The sequence below is a fragment of the Bison bison genome, unplaced genomic scaffold, assembly GCF_000754665.1.
Source record: "Bison bison bison isolate TAMUID 2011002044 unplaced genomic scaffold, Bison_UMD1.0 scf7180017862134, whole genome shotgun sequence".
NCBI classification, from domain to species: Eukaryota; Metazoa; Chordata; class Mammalia; order Artiodactyla; family Bovidae; genus Bison; species Bison bison.
The window spans coordinates 195506-218734 of record NW_011492706.1 but is presented as its reverse complement, the minus strand read 5'-3'; the positions used below and the strand labels follow the sequence as shown (position 1 = coordinate 218734).

At 37.0% G+C, this 23229-nt stretch overlaps 1 protein-coding gene and 2 pseudogenes across 1 annotated transcript; 2 read left to right on the top strand and 1 right to left on the bottom strand.

Moving 5' to 3' along the window:
* LOC104983265 overlaps nt 1-639 on the top strand; it is a 1025-nt pseudogene extending 386 nt beyond the window's left edge.
* Nucleotides 640-8796: 8157 nt separating this feature from the next.
* Nucleotides 8797-9741, bottom strand: LOC104983264 (olfactory receptor 6C3-like). The gene has a single exon (XM_010832696.1). It carries the CDS (start codon nt 9739-9741, stop codon nt 8797-8799), a length of 945 nt encoding a protein of 314 aa, XP_010830998.1.
* Nucleotides 9742-20867: 11126 nt separating this feature from the next.
* On the top strand, nt 20868-22336 carry LOC104983263 (annotated as a pseudogene).
* The last annotated feature ends 893 nt before the right edge of the window (nt 22337-23229 follow it).

Genomic DNA, 23229 nt, shown 5'->3' with positions numbered 1-23229 from the left:
TTTTTTTTTTTTTTTTTTTCCATTCTCTTACGAGTCATTGAGTTTTGCCTACTGGCTGCCAAGTCTTCTGACCATTACATTGCCATCTGCAAATAGCTGCAGTACATGACCATCATGAATAATAGACTCTGCACACGACTTGTCTTGGCTTCTTGGTTGACTTCATCCTTAATCATTTTCTCATCACTCATGCTGTTCAGACAACTTAATTATGCTATTGATCATTTTACTTGTGATTATTTCCCCTTTCACACATTTCTTGTTCAGACACCAAATTGCTAGAGATGATGGGCTTTCCCATTGCTGTGTTTAACCTAATGTTCACTTTGGTATTAATAATTCTGTCCTATCCATATATCATCAGAACAATTTTGAGGATCTCTTCCACCACTCAGAGGACAAGGGCCTTTTCCACATGTTATTCCCACAAATTGTCATCTCCATCTCTTATGGCAGCTACATTTTCATGTACATGAATCCATCAGCAAAGGACAGGGAGTCTTTGGCAAGGGAGTGGCTGTGCTAAACACCTCAGTAATCCCCAGGCTGAGCCCCTTTATATATACCCTAAGGAATCTGAAAGTCAAGTGAGCCTTCATGGACATGGCCAGGAAGACTGTTCTCTTCTCAAGGAAATGAAAAAATAAACATCTTGTTTTATAAATTAGAGGTGTAACAATGAACAATCAAATAAAAACCAAGGTTTCAAAGTCTATTAATTTTCACATAGTCTCCCTGCAAGTATTTTTCAGTGCTCATACTTTTATTTCCTGCATCTTACCAAATATGAGTACAGTTTTGCAATAGTTTGAACATTCTTTGGCATTGCCTTTCTTTGGGATTGGAATGAAAACTGACATATTGAGCTCAGCATTTTAACAGCATCATCTTTTTGGAATTGAAAGAATTCAACTGGATTTCCATCACCTCCACTAGTTTTGTTCATAGTGATGCTTCCTAAGGCTAACCTGACTCCAGACTCCAAGATGTCTGGCTCTAGGTGAATGATCACACCGTCAGGGTTATCTAAGTCATTAAGATCTTTTTAATATAGTTCTTTTGTGTATTCTTGACAGCTCTTCTTAATATCTTCTGCTTCTATTAGGTCCATACCATTTCTGTACTTTATTGTTCCCATCTTTGCATGAAATGTTCCCTTGGCATCTCTAACTTTCTTGAAGAGATATCTAGTCTTTCCCATTCTATTGTTTTGCTCAATTTCCTAGCATTGTTCACTGAGGAAGGCTTTCTTACCTCTGCTTGCTATTCTTGGGAACTCTACATTCAAATGGATATATCTTTCCTTTTCTCCTTTGCCTTTCACTTCTCTACTTTTCTCAGCTATTTTTAAGACCTCCTCAGACAGCCATTTTTGCCTTTTTGCGTTTCTTTTCCTTGAGGATGATCTTGGTCACTGCCTCCTGTAGAATGTCACAAACCTCCATCCATAGTTCTTCAGGCACTCTATCAGATCTATTCCCTTAAATCTATTTGTCACTCCCACTGCCTAATCATAAAGGATTTGATTTAGGTCATACCTGAATGGTCTAGTGATTTCCCTTACTTTCTTCATTTAAATCTGAATTTGGCAGTAAGGAGCTCATGATTTGAGCCATAGTCAGCTCCCAGTCTTGTTTTTGCTGACTCCATAGAGCTTCCCCATCTTCAGCTGCAAAGAATATAATCAACCTGATTTCAGTATTGACCATCTGGAGATGTCCATGTGTAGAGTCTTCTCTTGTGTTGTTGGAAGAGGCTGTTTGCTATGACCAGTGTGTTCTCTTGGCAAAACTATATTAGTCTTTACCCTACGTCATTCTGTATTCCAAATTTGCCTATTATTCCAGGTATTTCTTGACTTCCTACTTTTGTGTTCCAGTCCCCAATGATGAAAATGGCATCTTTTTTGGGTGTTAGTTCTAGAAGGTCTTGTAGGCTTTATAGAGCCGTTCAACTCCAGCTTCTTCAGCATTACTGGTCGGGGCATAGACTTGGATTACTGTGATATTGAATGGTTTGCCTTGGAAACAAACAGAGTTCATTCTGTCGCTTTTGAGATTGCACCCAAGTACTGCATTTCAGACTCTTTTGTTGACTATGAGGGCTACTCCATTTCTTCTACTTCTTACCCACAGTAGTAGATATAAAAGTCCTCTGAGTTAAATTTACCCATTCCAGTCCATTTTAGTCCCCTGATTCTAAAATGTTGATGTTCACTCTTGCCATCTCCTATTTGACCACTTTTGATTTACCTTTTCATAGGGTCGCAAAGAGTCGGACATGACTGAGCGACTGAACTGAACTGAACTGAACTGATTTACCTTAATTCATGGACCTAACATTCCAGGTTCCTATGCAATATTGTTCTTTACAGCATCAGACTTTAGTTACATTACCAGTCACATCCAAACTGGGCATTGTTTTCACTTTGGCTCCATTTCTTCATTCTTTCTGTAGTTATTTCTCCACTCTTGTCCAGTAGCATATTGGGCACCAACCGACCAGGGCAGTTCATCTTTCAGTGTCATATATTTTTGCATTTTCATAGTGTTCCTGCGATTCTCAAGACAAGAGTACTGAGGTGGTTTCCATTTCCTTCTCCAGTGAACCATGCTTTGTCAGAACCCTCCACCATGAAGAATGTTCAAACTACCGCACAATTGCACTTATCTCACACTCTAGCAAAGTAATGGTCAAATTAATGACAACCCTGTATGCGAGACAGCAAAAGAGACACAGGTGTATAGAACAGTCCTTTGGGCTCTGTGGGAGGTGGGGGGGATGATTTGGGAGAATGGCATTAAAACATGTATAATACCATATAAGAAATGAATCACCAGTTCAGGTTCGATGCAGGATACAGGAAGCTTGGGGCTGGTGCACAGGGATGACCCAGAGGGATGGTATGGGGAGGGAGGTGGGAGGGGAGTTCAGGATGGGGAACACGTGTACATCCTTGGTGGATGCATGTTGATGTATGGCAAAACCAATACAATATTGTAAAGTAAAAGTAATAATGATGATAATAATAATAAAATTAAAAAAAAAAAAATTCTCCGAGGCTTCAACAGTACGTTAACGGAGAACTTCCAGATGTTAGAACTGGATTTAGAAAAAGTTGAGGAACAAGAGATCAAATTGCCAACATCTGTTGGACCATGGAAAATTTAAGAAAGTTCCAGAAAAAACATCTACTTCTGCTTTATTGACTATGTCAAAGCCTTTGACTGTGTAGATCACAACAGACTTTTGAAAATTCTTAAAGAGAAGTAAATACCAGATCACCTTACCTACATCCTGAGAAATCTGTATACCGTTCCAGAAGCAGCAGTTAGAACCGGACATGGAACAATGGACTGGTACCAAATTGGGAAAGGAGTACACTAAGCCTGTATATTGTCACCCTGCTCATTTAACTTCTATGTAGCATATATCATTCGAAATTCCAGGCTAGATGAAGGACAAGCTGGAATCAAGATTGCTGAGAGAAATATCAATAACTTAGATAAGCAGATGACACACTCCTTTGGGCAGAAAGTGAAGAGGAACTAAAGAGCCTCCTGATGAAAGTGAAAGAAGAGAGTGAAAAAGCTGGCTTGAAACTCAGCATTTAAAAAACAAAGATCATGGCATCCGGTTCCACCACTTCATGGCAAATAGATGGGGAAACAGTGGAAACAGTGACAAACTAATTTCTTGGGCTCCAAAATCATTGCAGATGGTGACTGCAGGCATGAAACTAAAAGACACTTGCAATGTGGAAGAAAAGACCAAACTAGACAGTATATTAAAAAGCAGACATTACTTTGTCAACACAGATGCATCTAATTAAAGCTACAGTTTTGTTCAGTAGTCATGTATGGATGTGAGAGTTGGTCCATAAAGAATACTGAGCACCAAAGAATTGATACTCTTGAACTGTGGTGTTGGAGAAGACTCTTGAGAGTCTCCTGGGCTGCAATGAGATCAAACCAGTCAATCCCAAAGAAAATCAATCCTGAATATTCATTGGAAGGGCTAATTCTGACGCTGAAGCTCCAATATTTTGGCCACCTGATGCAAAGAACTGACTAACTGGAAAAGACCCTGATGCTGGAAAAGAGTGAAGGCAGGAGGAGAAGGGAACGACAGAGGATGAGATGGTTGGATGGCATCACTGACTCAATGCACATGAGTTTTAGCAAGCTCCAGGGGTTGCTGATAGATCGGGAAGCCTGGCATGTTGCAGTCCATGGGGTCGCAGAGTTGAACATGAGTGAATGACTGAACTGAACCACCAAACAGTATATACATTTTTTGCCATTAAAATTCCCATCATTCTCTCATGCACTGCCTTTCCTTCAGGCTCATCATTCCACTCAACCTTGGAACTAACCTCATTTCCCTCTTTGAAATGTTTTTTAATTCCATGTTTTCGTGATATTTCTTAGAAAATTAAGGACAGACAGTAAAAGGCAGAGCAGCAGCACCTGAGAGAGACCTGTGTTTTGATTTAAAGAGGAAACACTCTTTCTAGAAATTCAGGAAATATTAAATCATGCTGAATAATATTTTTGAATTTTTTTAATTGTTGGATAATTGCTTTGCAATGTTGTGTTGGTTTCTGCCATACGTTAACATGAGTCTGTTATAAGTATACATATGTCCCCTCCTTTTTGACTTCACTCCCACCTCCTATCCCAGCCCACATCTCTAGGTTGTCATAGAGGCTGCAGTTAAGCTCACTGTGCTGTACCGCAACTTCTCATTGGCTATCTGTTTTACATATTTTAAGGAGTTTCAATGCTAGTCTCTCAATTGCCCCACCCTCTCCCAAACCCCACCGCGCTATGTACACGGGTCTGTTCTCTACATCTGTGTCTCTAACTGTTGCCCTGAAAGTAGGTTCATCGGTACCGTTTTTCTAGATTCCATATATATGTGTTAATATACAATATTTGTTTTCCTCTTTCTTATTTACTTCACTCTGTAACAGGCTCTAGGTTTATCTACCTCACTATATTTGATTCCAGTTTGTTCCTTTATGTGGATGCTTGGCTTGTTATGAACCAGTTTATAACCCAGCTTATGGTTGTGCATGTGTGCTCAGTCACAGCCAAATCTTTGCGACACTATGGACTATAGCCTGACAGCCTCCTCTGTCCATGTGCTTACCATAACTTCTTTATCCATTTACCTGTTAATGGACATCAAGGTTGTTCCCATGTCCTGGCTATTGTGAATAGTGCTGCAGTGAACACGAGGGTACCTGTGTCTTAGAATTGTGATTTTCTGAATATATGCCCGGTAGTGAGATTGCTGGGTCATATGGAAGTTTTATTCCTATTTTTTAAAGAAATCACCATATTATTCTTCATTAGTGGCTCTATAAATTCACATTCCCACCAACTGTGCAAGAAGATTCCCATTTCTTCACATCTTCTCCAGCATTTCTTTGATGATGGTCATCTTGACCGATGTGAGGTTTTACCTCATTGTAATTTTGACAAGTGAAGTTGAGTATTTTTTCATGTGTCTATTAGCCATCTTTATCTCTTTGGAAAAATAGCCATCTATTTAGGTCTTCTGCCTATTGTATTAATGACTTGTTCTTTTGTTATTGAACAACTTGAGTTGCTTGTATATTTTAGAGATTAATCCTTTGTCAGTTGCTTCATTTGCAAATATTTTCTCCCATTCTGAAGGTTGTCTTGTCATCTTGTTTATGATTTCCTTGCTGCGCAAAGGCTTTTAAGTTTAATTAGGTCCTACCTGTTTTTATTTCCAACATAAGGAGGTGGAGGTCTTTAATCAGTTTTGAGTTTATCTTTGTGAATGGTGTTAGGAAGTGTTCTAATTTTATTCTTTTACACATAGCTGTCCAGTTTTCCCTGCACCACTTATTGAAGAGGCTGTCTTTCCTCTGTTGCATATTCTTGCCTCCTTTTTTGAAGATAAGGTGCTCAAAAGTGCTTGGGTTTATCTCTGGGCTTTATATTTTTTTACATTGATTATTTTTTTAATTTTATTTATTTAATTTTTTTGAATTTTTTTTCAAGCCAAATATTTATATGGGGAGGGAGGAGGGAGGAGGGTTCAGGATGGGGAACACATGTATGCCTGTGGCAGATTCATGTTGATATATGGCAAAACCAATACAATATTGTAAAGTAAAAAAATAAAATTAAATTAAAAAATATATTTTTTTAACTTTACAATATTGTATTGGTTTTGCCATACATCAACATGAATCCGCCACGGATTCTTGCAATTCAAGAATTGGTATGTCTCTCCATCTGTTTATGTCATCTTTGACTTCTTTCATCAATGTCTTATAGTTTTCTTTATGCAGCTTTTTGTGCATTTATTCCTAGATATTTTATTGTTAATGTTGCCTTGGTGAATGGAGTTGATTCATTATTTTCTCTTTCAGATTTTTGCTGCTAGTGTATTGGAATTCAATGGATTTCTGTGTATTGGTTTTGTATCCTGGAACCTTACTAAATTAACTGATTAATCTAGTCATTTTCTAGTAGTATTTTTAGGGTTTTCTTTGTAGAGTATCATGCTGTCTCCAATGAAACTTTTACTTCTTCTTTTCCAATCTGTATCTCTTTTCTTTCTTGTTCTTCTCTATTGCCAATTAAAATTAACTCCAATTTTACCTTTTCATCACGTCTGTGAAATAAGAACAGTCACATGAAACATTTCCAGAAGAAAAGATAATGTAAAAATGTCTTCAAGAGAAAATCAATAACAGTTACCTCAGAAAGTTGTTTAAGAAGAACTTTGATGAACCTAGACAGTGTATTAAAAAGCAGAAACATCACTTTGCCAACAATGATCCATATAGTCAAAGCTATGGGTTTTCAGTAATCATGTAGGGATGTGAGAGTTGGACAATAAAGAAGTCTGAGCACACAAGAATTGATGCTTTTAGACTATGCTGCTAGAGAATATTCTGGAGAGTCCTTTGGACTGTGAGATCAAACCAGTCAGTCCTACAGGAAATCAACTCTGAATATTCATTGGAAGGACTGATGCTGAAGCTTAAGAGCCAATATTTTGGCCAGCTTATGTGAAGAGCACATTCACTGGAAAAGACCCTGATGCTGGAAAAAATTGAGGCCAGGATGGGACGGGCACAACAGAGGATGAGATGGTTGGATGGCATTACTAGATCATGAACATGAGTTTGAGCAAACTCAGGGAGCTAGTGAAGGATAGGGGAGCCTCGTGTACTGCAGTCCATGAGAGAACAAAGAGTTGGATATGAATGAGTGGCTGAAAATGAAATAAAGTTGTTCACAAGATTCAATGAGCCAATATGAAGAAAATAATTAGAATAGGCCTGGAATATAGTAATTGCTGAAAAAATATTAACTCTACCCTTCTCTTTCTTCTTTCTTCTCATTATTATAAAAGTATTATAATAGTATAAAGAGTTCAAATATACTTCAGTTTCTAAACTTTAAATATTTAAGTAGATAGTTATACTTTATTCCAACCCTCTAGTGAGTGTCATTGTTTGATTTCATGAAAATTTCAAATAGAATAAAAATTTCCTAATGATATCATTAAAGGAGTATGTCAAGGTTGTATATTGCCACCCTGCTTATTTAACTTATATGCAGAGTACATCATGAGAAACGTTGGACTGGAGGAAACACAAGCTGGAATCAAGATTGCTGGGAGAAATATAAAAAACCTCAGATATGCAGATGACGCCACCCTTATGGCAGAAAGTAAAGAGGAGCTAAAAAGCCTCTTGATGAAAGTGAAAGTGGAGAATGAAAAAGTTGGCTTAAAGCTCAACATTCAGAAAACGAAGATCATGGCATCTGGTCCCATCACTTCATGGGAAATAGATGGGGAAACAGTGGAAACACTGTCCGACTCTTTTTGGGGGGGCTCCAAAATCACTGCAGATGGTGACTGCAGCCATGAAATTAAAAGACAATTACTCCTTGGAAGGAAAGTTATGACCAACCTAGATAGCATATTCAAAAGCAGAGACATTACTTTGCCAAAAAAGGTCCGTCTAGTCAAGGCTATGGTTTTTCCTGTGGTCATGTATGGATGTGAGAGTTGGACTGTGAAGAAGGCTGAGCACCAAAGAATTGATGCTTTTGAACTGTGGTGTTGGAGAAGACTCTTGAGAGTCCCTTGGACTGCAAGAAGATCCAACCAGTCCATTCTGAAGGAGATCAGCCCTGGGATTTCTTTGAAAGGAATGATGTTAAACTGAAACTCCAGTACTTTGGCCACCTCATGAGAAGAGTTGACTCATTGGAAAATGCTCTGATTCTGGGAGGGATTGGGGGCAAGAGGAGAAGGGAACCACACAGGATGAGATGGCTGGATGGCATCACTGACTCGATGGACGTGAGTCTGGGTGAACTCCGGGAGCTGGTGATGGACAGGGAGGCCTGGCGTGCTGCGATTCATGGGGTCGCAAAGAGTCGTCACAACTAAGCGACTCAACTGAACTGAACTGAATAATATCATTTCTATTACGTGGTAAAATGAAAATTTCAGAAATCCACATCAATTCTGACATTCTTTTCATCAAAGTAAATGGCCTATAAAATTGTAACAACAACCTGTGTTCTTTACTTCATCCAAATATATTTGAATAGAAAATTTATAGAAAGTTCTGAAACAATATTCAACTTTATCAGTTAATTAGGTTCATTGTGGGGAATTTTTTAACATTGGAACAGATGAAAAGGACTCATACAACTGTACTGAAAGAGTTTGGGCAGATTATGAATAATAGAAAGCATTGACAAGAACTTTACTCTTTTAATGATGTAATCACTTGCATTTACTGGAGAAAAAGATAACCTTTTGGATGGTCTCCTTGAAGGCTTGTTTCACTTGCTGGTTCCTCAGTGAATATATAAATGGATTCATCATAGGAGGAACAGAAGCATTCAGAATAGATGCTCCTTTGTTCAAGGATGCCTTTTCCTTTGCTGATGGGTTGGTATACATGAATATACAGCTTCCATAAGAGATGGAAATGACAATGATGTGAGAGGAGCATGTAGAAAATGCCTTTTTTCTCTGACTGGCAGAAGGCAGTCTCAGAATTGTCTTGATGATGAACATGTAGGATAGAATTATTAATGCCAAAGTAAAAAGCAGAATCTCTATTGCAGAGTAAAAACCAATCACTTCAAGGAGCCATGTGTCTGAGCAGGATAGTTTCAATAGGGGGAAATAGTCACAAGCAAAGTGATCAATGATATTAGAACCACAGTAATCTAACTGGAGAAAAAGAATAACAGGTGGGAAGATGTTTAAGAACCCTGCCAGCCAAGCACAAAAGACAAGCAATACACAGACTCTGCTGTTCATGATGGTTGTGTAATGCAGGGGTTTGCAGATAGCTACATAGCGATCATAGGACATGGCAGTTAGAAGATAAAATTCAGTGATACCCAAGAAAATGAAGAAAAACAGCTGAGCTGTACAATCATTGTATGAAATCGTTTTGTTCCTGGTGATAATTGTGCCCAGAAATCTAGGAATACAGACAGTTGTAAAGGAGATTTCTAATATAGAGAAGTTCCTGAGGAAAAAATACATAGGTGTCTGTAGATGGGAGTCCACCAAGGTGAGAATGATGATGGTCAAATTTCCAGTGACACTTAATATATATGTGATGATTAAAAAGAGAAAAATCACAATCTGAAGCTCTGGGTCATCTGATAGCCCCAGAAGAATGAATTCTGTGGGTCTTGTGTGGTTTTTCATTGTTGATCCTTTCCTCCCATTCAAAATGAAAATGGATGTGTTTCCTATAAGAAATAAAAAATCAAAATACATTTGAGGATAGAATACAAAGCTTTTAAAGTATCCTTCATGACGATAATGAATGAAATTTAAAATTCACCTACAGCACTCTCTCCAATTTCTATTCAACTTTTCATTCTAGTGAGGAATATTATCTGAAGTTCAAAATCATTATTTCTTCTTCAAAAATACATTATCATATACTATGGATAAAATAAAATTCTTATGATAACACAAATAGGGTTATTTTTTCTAATAATTTTTAATTTGTTCAAGGTATTTTTAAAAATATTTAGCTTCCTTTGTAAAAACAACAGAAATATTTAAATTGATTCTCCTCCTTTCCTCATTATTATATAAACCAGTATAGTTTGCAGATAAGCTAAATAGAGTTTGAATGCATACAGACTTTATGTATGCCTACTTCCACATTTTATATTTTGTATAACTGAGGCCCACTTTGTTTAGGTGAGTTTCACTAGTTTAAATGACTAGTGAACGTAGGAAACTATAGGAAATTCCTTTTTTTTTAATTTTTATTCATTTATTTATTTTTTATAGTTCATTTTATTTTTTTGACCATTTATCATTTCTTTATTATTATTAGAGATGTGAATACCAGACAATCTAACCTGCCTCCTGAGAAACCTATATGCAGGTCAAGAAACAGCAGTTAGGACTGGTCAAACAGAACAATGGACTGTTTCAAAACTGGGAAAGGAGTACTTCAAGGCTGTATATTATCACCTTGCATGTTTGCGTGTGTGTGTTAGTTGCTCAGTCGTTTCTGACTTTTTACAACCCCATGGACTGTATCCACAGTCCATTTGGATCACAACAAACTGTGGAAAATTCTTAAAGAGATGGGAATACCAGACCACCTGACCTGCTTCCTGAGAAATCTGTATGCAGGTCAAGAAGCAACAATTAGAACTGTACATGGAACAAAAGAATGGTTCTAAATCGGGGAAGGAGTACCACAAGGCTGCCTATTGTCACCCTGCTTATTTAACTTATATGCAGAGTACATCATGCAAAATGCTGGGCTGGATGAAGCAAAAGCTGGAATCAAGATTGTGGGTAGAAATACCAATAACCTCAGATATGCAGATGACACCACGCTTATGGCAGAAAGCGAAGAAGAACTAAAGAGCTTCTTGACGAAAGTGAAAGAGGAGGAGAGTGAAAAAGTTGGCTGAAAGCACACGATTCAGAAAACTAAGATCATGGCTACCAGTCCCTTCACTCCATGGCAAATAGATGGGGAAACAGTGGAAACAGTGACAGACTGTATTCGGGGGGGGGGGCTCTAAAATCACTGCAGATGGTGACTGTAGTCATGAAATTAAAAGACGCTTGCTTCTTGGAAGAAAAGCTATGACCAACCTCGAGAGCATTTTAAAAAGCAGAGACATTATTTTGCCAACAAAAGTCCATCTAGTCAAAGCTTTGGTTTTTCTAGTAATCATGTGTGGATGTGAGAGTTGGACTATAAAGAAAGCTGAGTGCCGAAAAATTAATGCTTTTGAACTGCGGTGTTGAAGAATACTCCTGAGAGCCCCTTGGGCTACAAGAAGATCAAACCAGTCAATCCTAAATGAAATCAGTTCTGAATATTCATTGGAAGAGCTGACTCACTGGAAAAAAAACCCTGATGCTGGGAAAGATTGAGGGCTGAGGTGAAGGGGACAAAAGAAGATGAGACACCTTCACGGCATCATAGATTCAGTGGACGTGAGTTGAGCAAACTCCAGGAAATAGTGAGGGACAGGGAAGACTGGCATGCTGCAGTTCATGGGGTTGGAAAGAGTCAGACACAACTAACCACCTGAGCAACAATAACACAGCATAGTAATATCTCACTTTAGAATATAGGTATTTACCCATGGGAGTATTTTGGTGGCACTCTCTCCTAATTTACTTTCATAAAGGTTTGGTTGATGCAATGCCTTATTTTTTTTCCTTTTCTGATAAAAATCCAAAGCACAAGAAAGTGTAACTTCTGTTACCAAATTAAATAATTGCTCATACTCAGTTTAGTTCATACAATGCACACTTATTTTCTTTTGTTTTACAAGTTTGCATTAGCAAATGAATAAGTAGATAGACAAAACCTTTACTGGGAAGCAGATATTCCTTTAAATAAGGAATGTCATTTTTAGTTTTATTTCTATAAACGAAAACCATTTAACTTAGGATAAATTAATGAACAACTCACTATGCTGCTTCTTTAGGACTCCATGAATAGCATTCTTGTTAGTAAACCACCATTTACTCTTCAATAAAAAAAATTTCCTAAATTCACAAACTCATATGCAAATACTACTCTAAAACACATGAATGAGATGTAATAATATGCATTAACCTGAATAATAACAAATTGTACTTGCTTCCTGGTTTTTCTTGATGATTTAATCTCAAATTTTATGGTCTGATCACTTCAATAATTATATAATTTCAGAGTTGGTGAGCTGAGTTAGCAATTTATTTGGTTTCAATTGTACTCTCAAAACAAAAATGGTGACTTCACTGTGTTATTGCTCTCAAGGATTATATTCTCACAGTGGTTTGACTGGTAATATTTGACCCACAGTATCCTTCATTCCTGATATTGCAAAATTGGGGTGCATTTCATTATACTGTGACTCATAATTGATTCTTGTCTCTTATCCAAGCTCTGTGTACAAACTAAGTTGCACTTGGGTGGACTAGTTAAATATTTCTTACACCTTTTCACATAATAAAAGCACTACTTATTAAAACATTTTCTTTATATTAATGCACAGACTTTAAATGACTATTTTGTAATTTTCTGATTATTTATCCATGCAATTTAAGTAATATTTTCCTTAGGCTTCAGAGATTGTTATATTTTCCTATAAATGCTGCTTTTAGAAAAAGAGATTTAGAAATTTCTTCTCCATGTATGTCATACACAGGGAATTGGATTTACCTTGTCTTTCCTGTTTTCTCAGGGTAATTTGTTAAGTAAACAGAGGGCTGATGAGGCATTATTAAAAGACACAGGTGAATCAGTTTTATGAGGATTATTAAGAAAGTGCTTATGCTTCCTAGTGGCTCAGTGGTAAAGCATCCACTTGCCAATGCTAGAGACGCGGCTGTGATCCCTGAAGTGGGAAGATTCCTCAAGCCACGGAGCAACTAAGACAGTTTGCCACAAAATCTGAGCCTATGCTCTAGAGCTCAGGAACCGCAATTACCGAGTCAACATGCTGCAACTATTGAAGCCCTTACCACCTACAGCCTGTGCTCCACATGAAGAGAAGCCACCGCAATGAGAAGCTCATACACCACAAGTAGAGAGTAGCCCCCAACTGTCTCAACTAGAGAAAGCCAGTGCAGCCAAAAATAAATAAGTAAAATTATTTTAAAAAAGAAAGTGTCAAAAACCAAAATGACTGAGCTAAATGAGGTAACTTCATAAACAACATATCATATTGAGTGTGCAAAAATTTGATTTAGATTTAGAAATTGACAAACTCAACAAATCAGCCCCTCAACTTCACCTCTGAGAGGCAGTTGTTAAACGTTTACTATTCTCTGATTCAGAACATCTGTCTGTCATGTGGTGGATACTCAATAAATATTTATGAATGAATAAATATTTGAAATAATTTTGGTGTACAATCAATCTCCAGTACTCAATAAAATCTTAAAAACTGTTAAAGAATTTAAGAAACAAAATATGAAAAGAATCACTATTCGATAAAAAAAATGTTAGTTGCTCAGTCGTGTCTGACTCTTTGAAACCCCATGGACTCTAACCCACCAGGCTCCTCTGTCCATGGAATTCTCCAGGCAATAATCCTGGAGTGGGTTGCCAGTCCCTTCAGATACAAAGGCAAAGTCTCTTACCGGGGCAGATTTCAAGAACCTGTGCACAATTGGGTCCCATGATGTGGTCCAGACAGGCTCCAGCACACCACTGCTGGGAGTGAACCAGTTCATCTACAAAGTGGACAAAGATCCCTACTTTCATGGGGTGAGGGATGGGAGAGAATGGAGACAATATGCATGAATGTAATAATAGTAAGTGTTTTGAAAAGGAAGAGAAAACTGAAATGCCTTGAAAGTGGGGAGCTAGTATAATTTAAATAGTGTCAGTGGGGTAGATTTTATTGAGGTGATATTTGGTCAGAGATCTGAAGGAGGGATGGGTGCTAACCATGTGATTATCTGAGAGAGTGAGACTTTCCAGTTTAAGAAACATTTAGGGTAAATACTATAAGGTCCTAGAAGGAAAATCATGTTAATTGCAAAAAAATGATTTGGGTTGTTTATTTTGTTTTCTCATTTCTGATATTTTTCAATTTTCGTTGAACTAATTTCCTGGATAGAATCTCCAGCAGAGTATTGAATGAATCAGTTACAGTGGTCCTTCACATCTTATAACCGAGTTTACCAAGACTACAGCTACTATTTAAAACATTAAAAATGACATTTGCTATAAACTTTAAATTATGAATATTTTCAAGTATACACTAGGATAGAGAACTGGAGAAATAGTTTCAAGTACAGATCAAGCAGATTCAATAAATATGAAGGCTATTTTATATTGCTTTATCTGTTTTTTGAAAAGCTTTGAAATAGTTTGTTGTATTTTAAACTAGAACTTATATAGCAAACTTTTCTTACCTGTATATTTTCTGTATGAATTCCTAATATGTGTATCTTAATCCTGAGGCAGTTTCCAAGCTAGCTAAATTAGCAAAATGTCTTTGGTATCATTTATCACCTTGCACACACTTGCACATGTTCATGCTCACTTGCTCAGTTGTGTCTGATTCTTTGTGACCCCACAGACTCTAGCCCACCAGGCTCCTCTGTTTATGGGATGTCCCAGGCAAAAACACAGGAGGAGGTTGCTATTTCCTCCTCTAGGAGATCTTCTTGACCCAGGGACTAAACCCATATCTCCTGAGTCTTCTGCATTGGCAGGAGGATTCTTTGCCACTGAGCCACTGAGAACATTCTCCTAGATACCCAATTGTCTCAAAACATCATTTTTTGTTGACTTGTTCAAATTGGAGCCAAACAAGGAGCATGTAGCATATCTAGTTGTGATGATCTAGTCAGGTTACTTATGCTATTGAAATAATATTCTATTCTATTTTACTAAGAGACTTTAAAAAATCATGAATGCTCACTTCATTTTATCATCGCATATATGATTTTAATTTCAACTTTTGTTTTTCATTTTTATTCTTTTGATGAGGCAAATTCCACAAGTAAATTCTCTAAAGATAAATTATCTTTGGGATAAGGCCATATGTAACATGAAATACTAGTTTTGATCATTTCTTTTAGTACATTATCTCCTTATTTATGAGTCAAATGCTGGTGACTTTCTCACTTAATCTTTTTATATCAAAAACAATATAAATGTCCAAAAATGAGTTAGAAATGTTTGTCTCATCTTTTCTTCTATAAATATTTTATAAGATATACTCATTCACCTTAACAATAAATAAATAAATAAAAGACATTTGCTGTTAAATTTGAAAATCTTATATCTTTTATTGAATTTTCAAATTTTAGTCAAATTAACTTATATTAAATAAGAAATAATATACTAGCCAATGTTTATGGAAAAACTGTTGTTCATGTGTCACAGTTGGCCCACCACCTATTTGTGTTAAAAGTTTAATTGGGCACACCTGAGCCCTTTCATTCACATATGGTTTATAGCTGTATTTGTATGACAGAGGGGGAGAACTGAGTAATTTCATCAGTTCCCCAAAAGAGGGACAATAATATATTACATTATTAAAATAGTGCCATTTAGGCACAAATGGTGTTGACTTCTGATACTGATAATTAAAGTGTTTTCACTGATTGAAAACTTTATAATAACCACTAAAGAGTTTGTGTAGAGTTAGAGAGCCACATTATTTGATATCAGCATAAACTCCTTTATATCTTTTATAATAAAATTTAGAGTTCTTTTAATTCCTGGAACTATAACTTGTCAGTTTATGGTATATTTTTATTCAGGTATCAAGAACCCACATCATCAATCAATTCTAAACTTCAGTATTTTCAAATATTTCCAATTAACTGTAGAAATTATTAATTCAACAAGAAGGTAGGAGATAGTAGCTTCATGACCCTTTCCAAACTGGAAAACTCTTTAGTAATGTTTAAAGTTGTTTTCTTTGTTTTTCAGCAATTATGGATCTAAACTTTCAACTGAGTACAGTGTATGATATCATGAATAATTTGGCTCAATGAATTACAATTACAGTCTTTCTAGAAAAAAGGTTGGAAAATGTAAGATGAGTTTGGGTAACATTCAGTATTATTTAAAATTTTGTCTTCATGGAAAAGCAAAAAAAAAAAAAACAGTGCCAGAGTTGCATGATCTTGGATAATCATCTTCTAAATTCTAATCCTTATAATGCTTAAAGCAGAGTGAACATACAAATTTTTAACAAAAGAAAATTTCAAATTTATATACAGTAAAATTTTGCCAATGTCAGCATCTTTATCCCTATTCATTAAGACTGTCATTTAATTAGGTAATTGAATGCTTTATATTTGTATGATATTAACTCAAAAGAACCACTAATATAAGAAAGTTGTAAAAACTGTCAACTATTGATTAATTAAAAAAAAGCTTAATTTCAAGCATTAAATTAATATAAAACTGATTATAGCAAATGTAGTCATATATGGTTTCCAATAATATTTAATTCTTCAGGTTTTTATTAGAAATTGTTATGTGTTACTTAAAGTGTTCCCCAAAAGAGGGACAATTTCACAGTTTTCTTGAAAGTAAATATTCATAATTGTTCTCAAATTGGTAAATTACATGGCAGAGAAGATTTTAAGTTGGGTAATAAAAGATTTTTGATTTCTCGAGAAACTATAATTCCATTAATTTTGCTGTTTTTCACGTAATTCCAAAGTAGGCCATTGTAGGGAGAGAATAATATATGTAATACTCTAATAAGATGGTCAGATTATGCTCATGGTCTTGTATAGTAAATTAAAAATAGTGTTTAGCATGATTTACTGTTTCCTGAATTTCTAGAAAGAAATCTCTCTTGTGCATTCTTGCTCTGCCTCTTTATGTCTGAATTCAATTTCCCAAAAAAATATTGTGGAAGAAATGGAATTTTAAAAGTTTCAAAGAAGGAAATGGCAGTTTCATAGTTACAGAGTGGAACACATGTGTGCAGCTGCACAGTCATGCCAGGTCTTTGTGACAACATTGGCTGTCGCCCATCAGGATCCTCTGTTCATAGAATGTTCCAGGCAAGAATACTGGAGTGTGCTTCCATCTCCTACTCCAAAGTGTCTTCCCCACCCAGGGATCAAACCTGTTTCTCTTGAGTCTCCTGCATTGGCAGGTGGACTCTTTACCCCTGGCACCAACCAGGAAGCACAGAATGAAAAGCTGAGTCCAAAGGAAGGTAAGTGAATGAGAGAAGGATGGGAATTCGAATAGAAAAAAAAATGTATACAATATGCTTGCAAAGCTGCTGTCAATGAAATTATGAGTAATGAAAAATAACTCTGGAGACAATACGAAAATTATAGATTTTGAAAAGTTCTGAGTTTTATTTAATTGCATTTCATTATGCCTCTAATTTATGAAATATAACTTTTATTTTTTCATTTCTTTGAGAAAAGTACATTCTTCCTTGCCATGTCCATGAAGGCTCTCTTGACTTGCTGATTCCTAGGATATAGATGAATGGGTTTAGCATGGGGGCAATTGAGATATTTTGCGTAGCTACTCCCATGCTCAAAGACCACTGTCCTTCGCTGATGGATTCATGTACATGAAAATGCAGCTGCCATAAGAGATAGAGATGACAATCATGTGGGAAGAACATGTGGAGAGGCCTTTGACCTATCAGTGGTAGAAGGGATCATGAAAATTGTTCTAATGACATATGTATCAGTTCAGTTCAGTTCAGTTGCTCAGTCGTGTCTGGCTCTTTGCGACCTCATGAACCGCTCCAGGCCTCCCTGTCCATCACCAACTCCCGGAGTTCACCCAAACCCATGTCCATCAAGTTGGTGATGCCATCCAACCATCTCATCCTCTGTTGTCCCCTTTTCATCCTGCCCTCAATCTTTCCCAGCATCAGGGTCTGTTCAAATGAGTGAGCTCTTCATATCAGGTCACCAAAGTATTGGAGTTTCAGCCTCAGCATCAGTCCTTTCAATGAATACCTAGGACTGATCTCCTTTAGGATGGACTGGTTGAATCTCCTTGCAGTCCAAGGGACTCTCAAGAGTCTTTTGCAACACCAGTTGAAAAGCATCAATTCTTCTGTGCTCAGCTTTCTTTATAGTCCAACTCTCACATCCATACATGACCACTGGAAAAATCATAGCCTTGACTAGACAGTCCTTTGTTGGCAAAGTAATGTCTCTGCTTTTTAATATGCTGTCTAGATTGGTCATAACTTTCCTTCTAAGGAGTAATTTTCTGGAAGGAAACTTACTGATGGATTTTAATTTCATGGCTGCACTCACCATTTGCAGTGATTTTGGAATCATGGCTGCAATCACCAACTGCACTGATTTTGGAGTCATGGCTGCAGTCACCATCTGCAGTGATTTTGGAATCAAGAAAAATAAAGTCAGCCAGTGTTTCCACTGTTTCCCCATCTATTTGCCATGAACTGATGGGACCAGATGTCATGATGTTACTTTTCTGAGTGTTGAGCTGTAATCCAACTTTTTCACTCTCCTCTTTCACTTTCATCAAGAGGATCATTAACTCTTCTTCACTTTCTGCTATAAGGGTGATGTCCTCTGCATATCTGAGGATATTGATATTTCTACCAGCAATCTTGATTCCAGCTTGTGTTTCTTCCAGCCCAGCGTTTCTCATGATGTACTCTGCATATAAGTTAAATAAACAGGGTGACAATATACAGCCTTGACGAACTCCTTTTCCTATTTGGAGCAGTCTGTTGTTCCATGTCCAGTTCTAACTGTTGCTTCCTGACCTGTATACAAATTTCTCAAGAGGCAGATCAGGTGGTCTGGTATTCCCATCTCTTTCAGAATTTTCCACAGTTTATTGTGATCCACACAGTCAAAGGCTTTGGCATAGTCAATAAAGCAAAAGTAGATATTTTTCTGGAACTGTCTTGCTTTTTGATGATCCAGCAGATGTTGGCAATTTGATCTCTGGTTCCTCTGCCTTTTCAAAACCAGCTTGAACATCAGGAAGTTCACGGTTCACATATTGCTGAAGCCTGGCTTGGAGAATTTTGAGCATTACTTTACTAGCGTGTGAGATGAGTGCAATTGTGTTGTAGTTTGAACATTCTTTGACATTGCCTTTCTTTGGAATTGGAATGAAAACTGACCTTTTCCAGTCCTGTGGCCACTGCTGAGTTTTCCAAATTTGCTGGCATACTGAGTGTAGCACTTTCACAGCATTATCTTTCAGGATTTGGAATAGCTCAACTGGAATTCCATCACCTCCACTAGCTTTATTCGTAGTGATGCTTTCTAAGGCCCACTTGACTTCACATTCCAGGATGTCTGGCTCTAGGTCAGTGATCACACCATCGTGATTATCTGGGTCGTGAAGATCTTTTTTGTACAGTTCTTCTGTGTATTCTTGCCATCTCTTCTTAATATCTTCTGTTTCTGTTACATCCATACCATTTCTGTCCTTTATCAAGCCCATCTTTGCATGAAATGTTCCTTTGGTATCTCTGATTTTCCTGAAGAGATCCCTAGTCTTTCCCATTCTGTTGTTTTCCTTTATTTATTGCACTGATCGCTGAAGAAGGCTTTCTTATCTCTTCTTGCTTTTCTTTGGAACTCTGCATTCAGATGTTTATATTTTTCCTTTTCTCCTTTGCTTTTCGCTTCTCTTCTTTTCACAGCTATTTGTAAGGCCTCTCCAGACAGCCATTTTGCTTTTTTGCATTTATTTTCCATGGGGATGGTCTTGATCCCTGTCTCCTGTACAGTGTCACGAACCTCATTCCTTAGTTCATCAGGCACTCTATCTATCAGATCTAGCCCTTAAATCTATTTCTCACTTCCACTGTATAATCATAAGGGATTTGGTTTAGGTCATACCTGAATGGTCTAGTGGTTTTCCCTACTTTCTTCAGTTTCAGTCTGAATTTGGCAATAAGGAGTTCATGGCCTGAGCCACAGTCAGCTTCTGGTCTTGTTTTTGCTGACTGTATAGAGCTTCTCCATCTTTGGCTGCAAAGAATATAGTCAATCTGATTTCGGTGTTGACCATCTGGTGATGTCCATGTATAGCATCTTCTCTTGTGCTGTTGGAAGAGGGTGTTTGTTATGACCAGTGAATTTTCTTGGCAAAACTCTATTAGTCTTTGCCCTGCCTATTCCATATTCCAAGGCCAAATTTGCCTGTTACTCCAGGTGTTTCTTGACTTCCTACTTTTGCATTCCAGTCCCCATAAAGTCATCAGTGAAATGCAAATTAAAATGAGACAAAGCACTATGTGTTCTAAGTCACTTCAGTTATGTCCACTTTTTGCAACCATGGACTGTTGCCCGCCAGGTTCCTCTGTCCATGATTTTCCAGGCAAAAATACTGGAGTGGTTTTCCATTTCTTTTTCCAGAGGATCTTCTCGACCTAGAAATTGAACCCATGTGTCCTGCTTGGCAGATGGATTCTTTACCACTGAGCCATCTAGGAAACACTTTCAAGTTATGATATCCTCTAACAAATACATCACAGAAAAATGTATTTATACGATTATTTCTTTAAAAATGCAATTATTTGAATAAATTGGACAAAGCCAAGAATTGGTTTAATGTATAGTCACTGAATAATACCACTTATTGTGTGAAAATTTCCTAACATCTCCTGCTCGATATAGAATGAGTGCTAGAAAATAAAGCAGGACTCAAATGTTTTAAGGTACAATGCAAAGAAAATAATCAAAAGAAAATAACATTGGCATGAATATAGAGAATGTTTTAGAACTGTATTCATGTTAATGATATTGATCACAATGAATTAAATTTTTCATCTTTTCCCTTTAATACACTTTGCACCTAAATATATTTATAAGAAGGAAAAAGGAGAAAAAGAGACAGATAAATGAACCACACAGTGATAACAGAGTTTGTCCTCCTATGCCTTTCTGATGATCCTGACCTTCAGATTGTGATTTTCCTTTTTTTATTTATCACATATGTATTGTTACTGGAAACCTATTATCACCCTAACCTGAGTGGACTCCCATCTCCAGAGACCAGTGTATTTCTTCCTCCTAAACTTCTCTTTCTTAGAAATCTCCTTTACTACTGTGTGTATCTCCAGATTTATGGGGGCAATCATTACTAGGGACAAGACTATTTCTTACAATTGTGAAGCCTAACTATTTTTCTCTATTTTCATGGGGGTGACTGAATTTCACATTCTAACCTCCATGCCTATGACCACTACGTTGCCATCTGCAAGTCCATGCATTACACAACCACTGTGAGCAGGAAATTCTGCAGCGGGCTTGTGCTCTGTGCTTGGTTGGGCAGGTTTCTGACCATCTTCCAATGCCTTATGGTTTTCCTCCATCTGGATTACTGTGCTTCCAATAGAAGCATAGTAATAACTTTTTGATCACTTTTTGTGTGACTGTTTTCCCCTTTTACAATTGTCTTGTTCACATTGATCATTTTGTGTGTGACTGTTTCCCCCTTCTGCAATTGTCTTGTTCAGATACATGACTTCTAGAGGTAATGGGATTTTTACTTTGTTTTTGTTAGTTTGCTATTCACCTTGGCATTAGTGATTTTGTCCTGCTGCTGCTGCTGCTGCTGCTGCGTCACTTCAGTCGTGTCCAACTCTGTGTGACCCCAGAGACGGCAGCCCACCAGTCTCCCCCGTCCCTGGGATTCTCCAGACAAGAACACTGGAGTGGGTTGCCATTTCCTTCTCCAATGCATGAAAGTGAAAAGTAAAAGTGAAGTTGTTCAGTTGTGTCCAACTCGTAGCGACCCCATGGACTGCAGCCTATGAGGCTCCTCTGTCCATGGGATTTTCCAGGCAAGAGTACTATTAGGGTCCAATTCCTTTCAATTTATTACAGGAGAATTAATGCTGTTGTTCATAATTCCTTTACCAAATCTAGAAAAAAGAAACTTCGGTGCTCAAGCAGATAAACAGCCCACCCAGGCAAAGGACTATTTTAAAAAGAGGCGCCAGGTCTATAAAGACACAAGATATCCTCCTGAAGTCTGTGTGCAAGTTGAAGCTCTGATACTTGTAGAAGTATAAATGCTACCACATTATTAGGACTTTAGAGAATTTCATCTGCTAGTCAGAGAAAAAAGGCCTTCTCTACTTGTTCCTTTCACGTGATTGTCATTTCCATCTCCTATGGAAGCTGTATATTCATGTATGCTAATCCCTCAGCCAAAGAAAAGGCATCATTGACAAAAGGAGTAGCTATTCTCAATACCTCTGTGGCCCCCATGCTGAACCCCTTCATCTACACCCTGAGAAACCAGCAAGTGAAACAAGCCTTCAAAGACATGGTCTATAAAGCAATGTTTCCTGCCAGTAAGTGAGATTTTGGTAAAAAATGAAGGCCACTTTAAATAGAAATTAGATTAAGTCCTGAAATTCCTAAATATCTGTATAGCTATGCTTGCTGTTTATAGTCTCTTAACAGGCCACATAATAGTTAATATAATAATTTCCCAAGGTTTCTTTCACTTCAATGCCCAAGTTTCTCCAGTGCATTGTTATTGGCATTTAAAATTATAGAAAATGTTATTTCTTATGCAGAATTTTCTGGAAATGAAACTTATTTCTTTAAGACATAGCACGATGTGAATAGTTTTAATTCTGTTAATCAGTTCCTGAAAGGATCCTATAATGCTGCATCGTACGTCAAATGTAGAGTTTCAAAATGAGTGTGTAATTTCCAGTGTATTTTCAGGCTGAACATTGACAATTTCCTATGGTTTAAGAATTTATATATTAAGAATGATAAGGCACTAAAGAGACAAAAGTCCAAAGAGATAAAATGTACTTTAAATGTAGAGCTTTTTATTTTGTAAAGTTCAGTAGCTATTTTCAAGGTAAATGTTTACCATATTATGTGCTAGTCATAGAATTCATATATTCTCTATCACTTTTGAAAAATGTTTATATTCAAATAATTCAGAGTAAATGCAATAAAACTAAATCACTACCACTTTCCTGAACTTAGTGATCATATTTATGACAATGGATTTTCATTCCTGGTGAAGTGTTCACAAACCTCCAATTTTTAGGGTCTACTTTTCGAAATTAATTTTATTTGATTGGGTTATTTTCTCTTTCTTCATGTCCCTTGTAAATTGGTTGTTATCTACACATTTGACAAAACAGTCACTTCTCCCTGAGGATGGATTTGTTTAGGGGAAACCATAATCATTCGGTCCATCTAGAGTTTCTGGGAGCCTCTCAGATCTTT

What these genes read in the sequence shown, in the direction of transcription:
- LOC104983264 (XM_010832696.1), bottom strand. Translation starts at nt 9,741, where the DNA reads ATGAAAAACCACACAAGACCCACAGAATTCATTCTTCTGGGGCTATCA.